This window comes from Parambassis ranga, chromosome 13 (assembly GCF_900634625.1).
Source record: "Parambassis ranga chromosome 13, fParRan2.1, whole genome shotgun sequence".
Classification (NCBI taxonomy): Eukaryota; Metazoa; Chordata; class Actinopteri; family Ambassidae; genus Parambassis; species Parambassis ranga.
In genome coordinates, this window is record NC_041033.1 from 23,638,776 (window position 1) to 23,650,892 (window position 12,117).

Here is a 12,117-nt window from a genome sequence, read left to right on the forward strand (position 1 = left end):
GTGCAAGCTCAGAAATCTACGACAGTGAAGAAACCTTCAGAATAAAAGACTCAGTCCGTCGTATTATTTTTCTTTATTAAGCACAATTAACCATTGAGGGTGCAGAAAGAAGCCTTTAACCCCAGCAGCACGGGCTCCACTGCACCACCACCGTCTGATTCATGGTCCTCATCCAGCAGAGGTCTGTGCTGATGCAGCACTCACAGGGAGCTCCAGCTGATTTAAAGGGCCAGTCTGTCCCTTTAAATCAGCTGCTCTGCAGGGCGGGAAGGTCGGGCCTGCTTCTAAAGGAGCACTTCACCAGTGAGGAGACAGCTGGGATCAGGCTATGTACTGAAAATGATAGGTGAACCTACAAGAGCAGCTGGGATACAGCTAAGTGCTGGGAAGGGATATGTCTATGTACTGGAACAAGATAGAAGGTGGGATTGGCTATGTGCTGGAATAAAATGGTGTTTCCTCCTCACAGGGATAGGTCTATGCACTGGATCATGGTACTGAATTCATGTGGGATAAGGCTATATACCAGAACAAAACGGAGGTATGATGTAGCATGACTGGGATAGGTCTATGTGCTGAAACAACAAACGGTGGGATCAGGCTATATACTGGAACAACCTAGAAGGTGGACATGGCTATGTCATGGAATGTGGGACAGATCTATGTACTGAAAAGACACATCCATAAGGTATGTCTGTACTGCAACTTCTTAAAGGAACATTCCAACATTTTCCTGTCAGTCTAAAATACCTTTATTCATGTGCCATTAAAAAACTAGTTCATTCAAATTTAAAATATAATTCAGTCAGCTGAAGGGAATGTGACTGATGGCTTCATATGGAGTCTCTGTGTGTGTGTTGTGTTGTGGTGCGGTGGTCACAGTGGACGCCCGTCTGCACTGCTGGAAAACAAAAACTACAAGAAGGAAACTTGAGTCGAGTTGTGTCGGAGGTTCAGTTGAGGCAGCAGCGCCTCCAGTCAGTCACAGCAGGAGGAGGCGATGGTGCATTCAGGTGACTCCAGCCTGAAGGGACGTGACTCAAAAAGCATTTTAAAAAACTCCAGTTTAATTCTGAAATGCAGATTTGTTTAAAACACGTCAGCTCAGGTTCCACATTCACAGAATGAAAATGCTGCTACTTCCTAATCTGTTGATAATGGATCAAATATCCATGGAGTCAGTTTAAGACGTTTTAATGCTGGACTGAAATATAAAAACGTTGGTCCTCCAACAGTGTGTTGACTGAGCTACACCTGAATGCACCATCACTGAACATTCATGGGGGTGAATTTTAGAGGGTGGGGGTGGGGCATGAAGGTGGTGGGCGTGGCTCAGCAGATGATTGGCTGTGTGTGCAGATGTGGTGATTCCTCTACAAACACACAAACAAACAGATTTAAACTGTTTAAACTCATTCGCTGTTCATTAGTGACTGAGACCTGCATTACTGTACCTGCCCAGAGGAGGCGCTGTCGAGTGGAGGTGAGCTTTCAGAGGGAAGGGGCGTGGCCTATCCTCTGTTGTTTGGTAGACGACTCATTCCGATCCTGTCAATGGGAGGCGGGTTGAATCGTCGCCGTGGTAACTCCACGACTTTACTGTCAGCACAAAAATACAAAGATAACAATCATGTGTTAGCATGCAGAGCTATGTTTCGTTAGCATGTATTAAAGCGGTGTGTGTTCTACCTCTGCTTGTTGCTTCCCTGTTTGGTTTCCATGGAGCTGACTGACAGGCGGTCCAGCGGGGAGTTGTTGCCGGGGAAACTTCTCTTCCTCTTTGGCTCCATGACATCATTCTCCATCCTCACCAGGTCGTCTAAACGGAGCAGTTTTGCCGTGAGCTCCTCTCTCACCTTCATGGCTTCAGGACGGTGCTGGTCGAACATCAGAGACCTCTGCGTGGACTGGTCTATATGCTGAACAACAAGGTACAAAGAAATGGAAGGAGTTGGGATACAGCTATGTACTAAAAGCACTGATGTACTCCACTGGTCTCCTGTATCACCACAGTGAGTTTCATTAAAAATACTGCAGGATTATGGAGAAATGAAAGGATGAATTGGCACTAAAATCTGGATTTTCAAGAAATTTTGCATTTTAAAAAATTCACTATAAATAATCCATAAAAGCTGCAGCAGATATTTTACTGGATTATTGTTAAAGAAGGTCTCCTCTGTCACCACAGTGAGTTTCATGAAAAAATACTGCAGGATTATGGAGAAATGGAACATTGAATTGACACTAAAATCTGGATTTTCGAGAAATTGTGCATTTTAAAAAATTCACTATAAATAATCCATAAAAGCTGCAGCAGATATTTTATGGATTATTGTTAAAGAAGGTCTCCTCTGTCACCACAGTGAGTTTCATGAAAAAATACTGCAGGATTATGGAGAAATGGAACATTGAATTGACACTAAAAACCTGGATTTTCGAGAAATCGTGCATTTTAAAAAAATCACTATAAATAATCCATAAAAGCTGCAGCAGATATTTTACTGTATTATCGTTAAAGAAGGTGTCCTCTATCACAACAGTGAGTTTCATGAAAAAATACCGCAGGATTATGGAGACATGAAAGGATGAATTGACACTAAAATCTGGATTTTCGAGAAATTTTGCATTTTAAAAAATTCACTATAAATAATCCATAAAAGCTGCAGCAGATATTTTACTGTATTATTGTTAAAGAAGGTCTCCTCTATCACCACAGTGAGTTTCATGAAAAAATACCACAGGATTATGGAGAAATGAAAGGATGAATTGGTACTAAAATCTGGATTTTCGAGAAATTTTGCATTTTAAAAAATTCACTATAAATAACAGATATTTTACTGGATTATTGTTAAAGAAGGCCTCCTCTGTCACCACAGTGAGTTTCATGAAAAAATACTGCAGGAGTATGGAGAAATTAAACATTGAATTGACACTAAAATCTGGATTTTCGAGAAATTTTGCATTTTAAAAAATTCACTATAAATAATCCATAAAAGCTGCAGCAGATATTTTACTGGATTATTGTTAAAGAAGGTCTCGTCTGTCACCACAGTGAGTTTCATGAAAAAATACTGCAGGATTATGGAGAATTGGAACATTGAATTGACACTAAAATCTGGATTTTCGAGAAATTTTGCATTTTAAAAAATTCACTATAAATAATCCATAAAAGCTGCAGCAGATATTTTACTGGATTATTGTTAAAGAAGGCCTCGTCTGTCACCACAGTGAGTTTCATGAAAAAATACTGCAGGATTATGGAGAATTGGAACATTGAATTGACACTAAAATCTGGATTTTCGAGAAATTTTGCATTTTAAAAAATTCACTATAAATAACAGATATTTTACTGGATTATTGTTAAAGAAGGCCTCCTCTGTCACCACAGTGAGTTTCATGAAAAAATACTGCAGGATTATGGAGAATTGGAACATTGAATTGACACTAAAATCTGGATTTTCGAGAAATTTTGCATTTTAAAAAATTCACTATAAATAATCCATAAAAGCTGCAGCAGATATTTTACTGGATTATTGTTAAAGAACGTCTCGTCTGTCACCACAGTGAGTTTCATGAAAAAATACTGCAGGATTATGGAGAAATGGAACATTGAATTGACACTAAAAACCTGGATTTTCGAGAAATTGTGCATTTTAAAAAAATCACTATAAATAATCCATAAAAGCTGCAGCAGATATTTTACTGTATTATCGTTAAAGAAGGTCTCCTCTATCACCACAGTGAGTTTCATGAAAAAATACCACAGGATTATGGAGAAATGAAAGGATGAATTGGTACTAAAATCTGGATTTTCGAGAAATTTTGCATTTTAAAAAATTCACTATAAATAACAGATATTTTACTGGATTATTGTTAAAGAAGGCCTCCTCTGTCACCACAGTGAGTTTCATGAAAAAATACTACAGGATTATGGAGAAATTAAACATTGAATTGACACTAAAATCTGGATTTTCGAGAAATTTTGCATTTTAAAAAAATCACTATAAATAATCCATAAAAGCTGCAGCAGATATTTTACTGTATTATTGTTAAAGAAGGTCTCCTCTATCACCAAAGTGAGTTTCATGAAAAAATACCACAGCATTATGGAGAAATGAAAGGATGAATTGGCACTAAAATCTGGATTTTCAAGAAATTTTGCATTTTAAAAAATTCACTATAAATAATCCATAAAAGCTGCAGCAGATATTTTACTGTATTATTGTTAAAGAAGGTCTCCTCTATCACCACAGTGAGTTTCATGAAAAAATACCACAGGATTATGGAGAAATGAAAGGATGAATTGGTACTAAAATCTGGATTTTCGAGAAATTTTGCATTTTAATAAATTCACTATAAATAACAGATATTTTACTGGATTATTGTTAAAGAAGGCCTCCTCTGTCACCACAGTGAGTTTCATGAAAAAATACTGCAGGATTATGGAGAATTGGAACATTGAATTGACACTAAAATCTGGATTTTCGAAAAATTTTGCATTTTAAAAAATTCACTATAAATAATCCATAAAAGCTGCAGCAGATATTTTACTGTATTATTGTTAAAGAACGTCTCGTCTGTCACCACAGTGAGTTTCATGAAAAAATACTGCAGGATTATGGAGAAATGGAACATTGAATTGACACTAAAAACCTGGATTTTCGAGAAATTGTGCATTTTAAAAAAATCACTATAAATAATCCATAAAAGCTGCAGCAGATATTTTACTGTATTATCGTTATAGAAGGTCTCCTCTATCACCACAGTGAGTTTCATGAAAAAATACCACAGGATTATGGAGAAATGAAAGGATGAATTGGTACTAAAATCTGGATTTTCGAGAAATTTTGCATTTTAAAAAATTCACTATAAATAACAGATATTTTACTGGATTATTGTTAAAGAAGGCCTCCTCTGTCACCACAGTGAGTTTCATGAAAAAATACTGCAGGATTATGGAGAAATTAAACATTGAATTGACACTAAAATCTGGATTTTCGAGAAATTTTGCATTTTAAAAAAATCACTATAAATAATCCATAAAAGCTGCAGCAGATATTTTACTGTATTATTGTTAAAGAAGGTCTCCTCTATCACCAAAGTGAGTTTCATGAAAAAATACCACAGCATTATGGAGAAATGAAAGGATGAATTGGCACTAAAATCTGGATTTTCAAGAAATTTTGCATTTTAAAAAATTCACTATAAATAATCCATAAAAGCTGCAGCAGATATTTTACTGGATTATTGTTAAAGAAGGTCTCGTCTGTCACCACAGTGAGTTTCATGAAAAAATACTGCAGGATTATGGAGAATTGGAACATTGAATTGACACTAAAATCTGGATTTTCGAGAAATTTTGCATTTTAAAAAATTCACTATAAATAATCCATAAAAGCTGCAGCAGATATTTTACTGGATTATTGTTAAAGAAGGCCTCCTCTGTCACCACAGTGAGTTTCATGAAAAACTACTGCAGGATTATGCAGAAATTGAACATTGAATTGACACTAAAATCTGGATTTTCGAGAAATTTTGCATTTTAAAAAATTCACTATAAATAATCCATAAAAGCTGCAGCAGATATTTTACTGTATTATTGTTAAAGAACGTCTCGTCTGTCACCACAGTGAGTTTCATGAAAAAATACTGCAGGATTATGGAGAAATGGAACATTGAATTGACACTAAAAACCTGGATTTTCGAGAAATCGTGCATTTTAAAAAAATCACTATAAATAATCCATAAAAGCTGCAGCAGATATTTTACTGTATTATCGTTAAAGAAGGTCTCCTCTATCACCACAGTGAGTTTCATGAAAAAATACCACAGGATTATGGAGAAATGAAAGGATGAATTGGTACTAAAATCTGGATTTTCGAGAAATTTTGCATTTTAAAAAATTCACTATAAATAACAGATATTTTACTGGATTATTGTTAAAGAAGGCCTCCTCTGTCACCACAGTGAGTTTCATGAAAAAATACTGCAGGATTATGGAGAAATTAAACATTGAATTGACACTAAAATCTGGATTTTCGAGAAATTTTGCATTTTAAAAAATTCACTATAAATAATCCATAAAAGCTGCAGCAGATATTTTACTGGATTATTGTTAAAGAAGGCCTCCTCTGTCACCACAGTGAGTTTCATGAAAAAATACTGCAGGATTATGGAGAAATTAAACATTGAATTGACACTAAAATCTGGATTTTCGAGAAATTTTGCATTTTAAAAAAATCACTATAAATAATCCATAAAAGCTGCAGCAGATATTTTACTGTATTATTGTTAAAGAAGGTCTCCTCTATCACCAAAGTGAGTTTCATGAAAAAATACCACAGCATTATGGAGAAATGAAAGGATGAATTGGCACTAAAATCTGGATTTTCAAGAAATTTTGCATTTTAAAAAATTCACTATAAATAATCCATAAAAGCTGCAGCAGATATTTTACTGGATTATTGTTAAAGAAGGTCTCGTCTGTCACCACAGTGAGTTTCATGAAAAAATACTGCAGGATTATGGAGAATTGGAACATTGAATTGACACTAAAATCTGGATTTTCGAGAAATTTTGCATTTTAAAAAATTCACTATAAATAATCCATAAAAGCTGCAGCAGATATTTTACTGGATTATTGTTAAAGAAGGCCTCCTCTGTCACCACAGTGAGTTTCATGAAAAACTACTGCAGGATTATGCAGAAATTGAACATTGAATTGACACTAAAATCTGGATTTTCGAGAAATTTTGCATTTTAAAAAATTCACTATAAATAATCCATAAAAGCTGCAGCAGATATTTTACTGTATTATTGTTAAAGAACGTCTCGTCTGTCACCACAGTGAGTTTCATGAAAAAATACTGCAGGATTATGGAGAAATGGAACATTGAATTGACACTAAAAACCTGGATTTTCGAGAAATCGTGCATTTTAAAAAAATCACTATAAATAATCCATAAAAGCTGCAGCAGATATTTTACTGTATTATCGTTAAAGAAGGTCTCCTCTATCACCACAGTGAGTTTCATGAAAAAATACCACAGGATTATGGAGAAATGAAAGGATGAATTGGTACTAAAATCTGGATTTTCGAGAAATTTTGCATTTTAAAAAATTCACTATAAATAACAGATATTTTACTGGATTATTGTTAAAGAAGGCCTCCTCTGTCACCACAGTGAGTTTCATGAAAAAATACTGCAGGATTATGGAGAAATTAAACATTGAATTGACACTAAAATCTGGATTTTCGAGAAATTTTGCATTTTAAAAAATTCACTATAAATAATCCATAAAAGCTGCAGCAGATATTTTACTGGATTATTGTTAAAGAAGGTCTCCTCTATCACCACAGTGAGTTTCATGAAAAAATACCACAGCATTATGGAGAAATGAAAGGATGAATTGGCACTAAAATCTGGATTTTCGAGAAATTTTGCATTTTAAAAAATTCACTATAAATAATCCATAAAAGCTGCAGCAGATATTTTACTGGATTATTGTTAAAGAAGGTCTCGTCTGTCACCACAGTGAGTTTCATGAAAAAATACTGCAGGATTATGGAGAAATGGAACATTGAATTGACACTAAAAACCTGGATTTTCGAGAAATTGTGCATTTTAAAAAAATCACTATAAATAATCCATAAAAGCTGCAGCAGATATTTTACTGTATTATCGTTATAGAAGGTCTCCTCTATCACCACAGTGAGTTTCATGAAAAAATACCACAGGATTATGGAGAAATGAAAGGATGAATTGGTACTAAAATCTGGATTTTCGAGAAATTTTGCATTTTAAAAAATTCACTATAAATAACAGATATTTTACTGGATTATTGTTAAAGAAGGCCTCCTCTGTCACCACAGTGAGTTTCATGAAAAAATACTGCAGGATTATGGAGAAATTAAACATTGAATTGACACTAAAATCTGGATTTTCGAGAAATTTTGCATTTTAAAAAATTCACTATAAATAATCCATAAAAGCTGCAGCAGATATTTTACTGTATTATTGTTAAAGAAGGTCTCCTCTATCACCACAGTGAGTTTCATGAAAAAATACCACAGCATTATGGAGAAATGAAAGGATGAATTGGCACTAAAATCTGGATTTTCGAGAAATTTTGCATTTTAAAAAATTCACTATAAATAATCCATAAAAGCTGCAGCAGATATTTTACTGGATTATTGTTAAAGAAGGTCTCGTCTGTCACCACAGTGAGTTTCATGAAAAAATACTGCAGGATTATGGAGAATTGGAACATTGAATTGACACTAAAATCTGGATTTTCGAGAAATTTTGCATTTTAAAAAATTCACTATAAATAATCCATAAAAGCTGCAGCAGATATTTTACTGTATTATTGTTAAAGAAGGTCTCGTCTGTCACCACAGTGAGTTTCATGAAAAAATACTGCAGGATTATGGAGAAATGGAACATTGAATTGACACTAAAAACCTGGATTTTCGAGAAATTGTGCATTTTAAAAAAATCACTATAAATAATCCATAAAAGCTGCAGCAGATATTTTACTGTATTATCGTTAAAGAAGGTCTCCTCTATCACCACAGTGAGTTTCATGAAAAAATACCACAGGATTATGGAGAAATGAAAGGATGAATTGGTACTAAAATCTGGATTTTCGAGAAATTTTGCATTTTAAAAAATTCACTATAAATAACAGAAATTTTACTGGATTATTGTTAAAGAAGGCCTCCTCTGTCACCACAGTGAGTTTCATGAAAATATACTGCAGGATTATGGAGAAATTAAACATTGAATTGACACTAAAATCTGGATTTTCGAGAAATTTTGCATTTTAAAAAATTCACTATAAATAATCCATAAAAGCTGCAGCAGATATTTTACTGGATTATTGTTAAAGAAGGCCTCCTCTGTCACCACAGTGAGTTTCATGAAAAAATACTGCAGGAGTATGGAGAAATTAAACATTGAATTGACACTAAAATCTGGATTTTCGAGAAATTTTGCATTTTAACAAATTCACTATAAATAATCCATAATAGCTGCAGCAGATATTTTACTGGATTATTGTTAAAGAAGGTCTCGTCTGTCACCACAGTGAGTTTCATGAAAAAATACTGCAGGATTATGGAGAATTGGAACATTGAATTGACACTAAAATTTGGATTTTCGAGAAATTTTGCATTTTAAAAAATTCACTATAAATAACAGATATTTTACTGGATTATTGTTAAAGAAGGCCCCCTCTATTACCACAGTGAGTTTAAACAAATGTGAATAAATTAAATAAATAAAAATAAATAACTAAGGATAAAATGTTTATTTATGACTCTCCACTGTCTCCACTGTCCTTCAGGGACGTCCTCAGCAGGTTTGTCTTAATGGGTCCCTGGAAACTGATGAAGCTGTGACTAAGGGGACGTCACGGACCTCCTCCATGTTTTATTTTGTGTGAGGGAGTCTCCGTACAGAAAATATTGACCCACCCTGCCCGCCTGTGTTTTCAGACGTCAGGCCTCCGTGTTGTGAGGGTCTCTCACACAGTGAGCGACTTCCTGTGCGCCCGCTGCCTCCGGCGAGGCGGACGGATCACATGTCATCCAGACTAAACACAAAGCAGCCTCAGGCCTCTCCTCCTGCAGCCTGACACCACCTGACAGCAGCAGCGGGGCCCTGAGGGCGGGGCCGCTTGTTTTGGCCCTCAGGATGATTCGATGGGAGCCGATCTGATGATCAGAGCAGCCTGCTGCACTGACAGCTGCAGTCAGAGAGTGTGTGTGTGTGTGTGTGTGTGTCCTGACCTGACCAGGTTGTCGTTGCACACTGAAGCTGTGGACGCTGCAGTGCAGTAAAATGATGGACAGCAGGCAGGAGAACAGCAAACAGCTACAGGTCTGCATCTAAACAACAACAACAACCACAGCTTTATTGTTCTTGTAATTAAGTACAACTACTCTTATTAAGTTTTTCTCCACTTCAATACCCTGAATGCTTATTATTATTATTATTATTATTATTATTATTATTATTATCTTCAGCCAGTATGGATTATTGATCAGGTCCAACATGAGAAGCACTTCATTCTCTATCAGCCTCAACAATCCATGATGAATTCATCAATGAATCAAATGTTGAAAAGGTTCTTGACATTTTCAGTAATAAAATACACACACACACACACACACGCAAACACACAGAGACACACACACACACAAACACACAGAGACACACACACAGACGCTTTTAGCTGATGGATGAAGTGTATTGTCTAGCAACGTCGGCTAATTTTAGCATTTTCCATCCCTGCAAATAAACGCCTTTTGACTGTCACATGCACGCCTGCTGACGTGCACACTCCCACATTCCCACCATCTCACACACACACACACACACACACACACACACACACACACTTCCCTGCAAGAACGCTTGCTGCCAGCGTCACTCACATTCCTGATGATGCACAAAGGTTTGTGCACACTCACACCAGTGATGCTGACAAATGCTCATTCATGCACGTGTGAGGACACAATACACACACACACACACACACACACACACTGCAAATTCTTCCATTCACAAAAATACCCTGTTTCCTCCCTGCAGCCCGGCAGCAGACTGAACATCTACACTGCTGAAGCAGCATGTTCAACATTTTTAACTCATGCAGGTTCGTGTTTGTCAGACGTCTGACGAGATTATTTCAACAACAGATTATGCAAGATTATGCATTAAATTATACATTAAAGTCATGCATAATGAGTCAGTCTGAAGAAATCCTTCAAAATAAGAGTCTTTCTGCATCAGCCCGAGAGTTCAGAGACAGCTTGAGTTCAGGCTGAACAGACATGAAATTCATCAAGAGTAACAAAACTTTTAGACTTTTATTTTGAAGGTTTTAAAGGATCAGTCCACTGATAGACATTTCTGCAGTGTGTAACACCTGCAGGAGTCTGACCCTGTGCACACCTGCCACACACACACACACACACACGTCAGTACCTCGGTGTGGAGTCGGATCTCGGCTGCGTCGTCTCTGTGTTTCTGTGTCTTGTTGTGGCTTCACATCAGGTTTTATAGCAGCTGCCGGGAACCTCCTGTCCAATCAGACGCCTCCGCTCCAGTGACATCACTTCTTGTGCTTCCTTTCCACTCTGTGTGACATTTCATCATCAGGTCCATTACCTGTTAATGAACGCTCCTGGGAGCAATCACCCCCCCCCCCCCCCCTCCTCCTCCTCTTCCCGAAAGTCATTCTGTAAAATAAACGCTGGGACTCCTCTCTGTTCTCCAAAACTCTCATTTAAAGATAATACTTTGCTGTGATTTCAGCAGCTACAGCAGACATCTGATATTCCCAGAGGAGCGTTTCAAGTCCAGAGTTTCTGCAGGTCCATGAAGAAAAGCACACGGAGCAGCACAAGCAGAGATCTGCTTTGAGTTATCAACAGAGGGAAGAGCTGCAGAAACCAGCTAGCTGTGTAACACCTCTGTGAGCCACTAGGTGGAGCAGTGGGTCAGTGTGTCCTCGGTCCATCCAGAGAGGTGGACTCAGGCTCCGTGTGAGGAAGAGGAGGCTCTGTGTGAGGAAGAGGAGGCTCCATGTGAGGAAGAGGAGGCTCCGTGTGAGGAAGAGGAGGCTCCGTGTGAGGAAGAGGAGGCTCCGTGGCTCCGTGTGAGGAAGAGGAGGCTCCGTGTGAGGAAGAGGAGGCTCCGTGTGAGGAAGAGGAGGCTCCGTGTGAGGAAGAGGAGGCTCCGTGCTCGGCCGGCCGCTCCGTCCTGCACTCTGATGTCTCCTCCCTGAATAAATGTCTCCTGTCCGGACTCGGCGGTGGGAGTTCAGAGCCCGCTGCGTCTTTGTCCTCACAGAGACGTGGCTCAGAGACACAGTTCTGGACGCCTCCGTCCAGCTGGACCGGCCGGTTCGGTGCTGACAGACGTGCAGCTCTGTGCGGTGAGGCTCGCCGTGGCGGCTGCTGTGTTTACATCAGCTCAGCTTCTACTTCCTGCTGCTCCCTGGTGGAGCAGAGGCTCCACTCCACAGACCAGGTCCCTGCTTCTACGCTGATAAACTTTGAGTCTGTAAAGAGAACAGCAGCACCCCTTTAGGCAGCTAACGGTACTA

At 37.7% G+C, this 12,117-nt stretch overlaps 1 protein-coding gene across 1 annotated transcript; it reads right to left on the minus strand.

Moving 5' to 3' along the window:
* Nucleotides 1–103: 103 nt before the first annotated feature.
* Nucleotides 104–11,137, minus strand: LOC114444926 (osteocrin-like). The gene is made up of 5 exons (XM_028419826.1): nt 10,995–11,137; nt 9,794–9,892; nt 1,690–1,919; nt 1,455–1,599; nt 104–1,373 (listed from the first exon to the last, which is right to left on the minus strand). The coding sequence occupies exons 2-4, from the start codon at nt 9,890–9,892 to the stop codon at nt 1,512–1,514; spliced, it is 417 nt and encodes a 138-aa protein (XP_028275627.1). The 5' UTR covers nt 10,995–11,137; the 3' UTR covers nt 104–1,373; nt 1,455–1,511.
* Between the last annotated feature and the right edge of the window lie 980 nt (nt 11,138–12,117).

Coding starts and splice junctions, on each gene's coding strand:
- LOC114444926 (XM_028419826.1), bottom strand. CDS start 9,892: ATGCAGACCTGTAGCTGTTTGCTGTTCTCCTGCCTGCTGTCCATCATT. Junction 1,920..9,793: donor TGCAACGACAACCTGGTCAG/GTCAGGACACAC, acceptor CTTGTTGTTCAG/CATATAGACCAGTCCACGCA. Junction 1,600..1,689: donor CAGGGAAGCAACAAGCAGAG/GTAGAACACACA, acceptor TTGTGCTGACAG/TAAAGTCGTGGAGTTACCAC.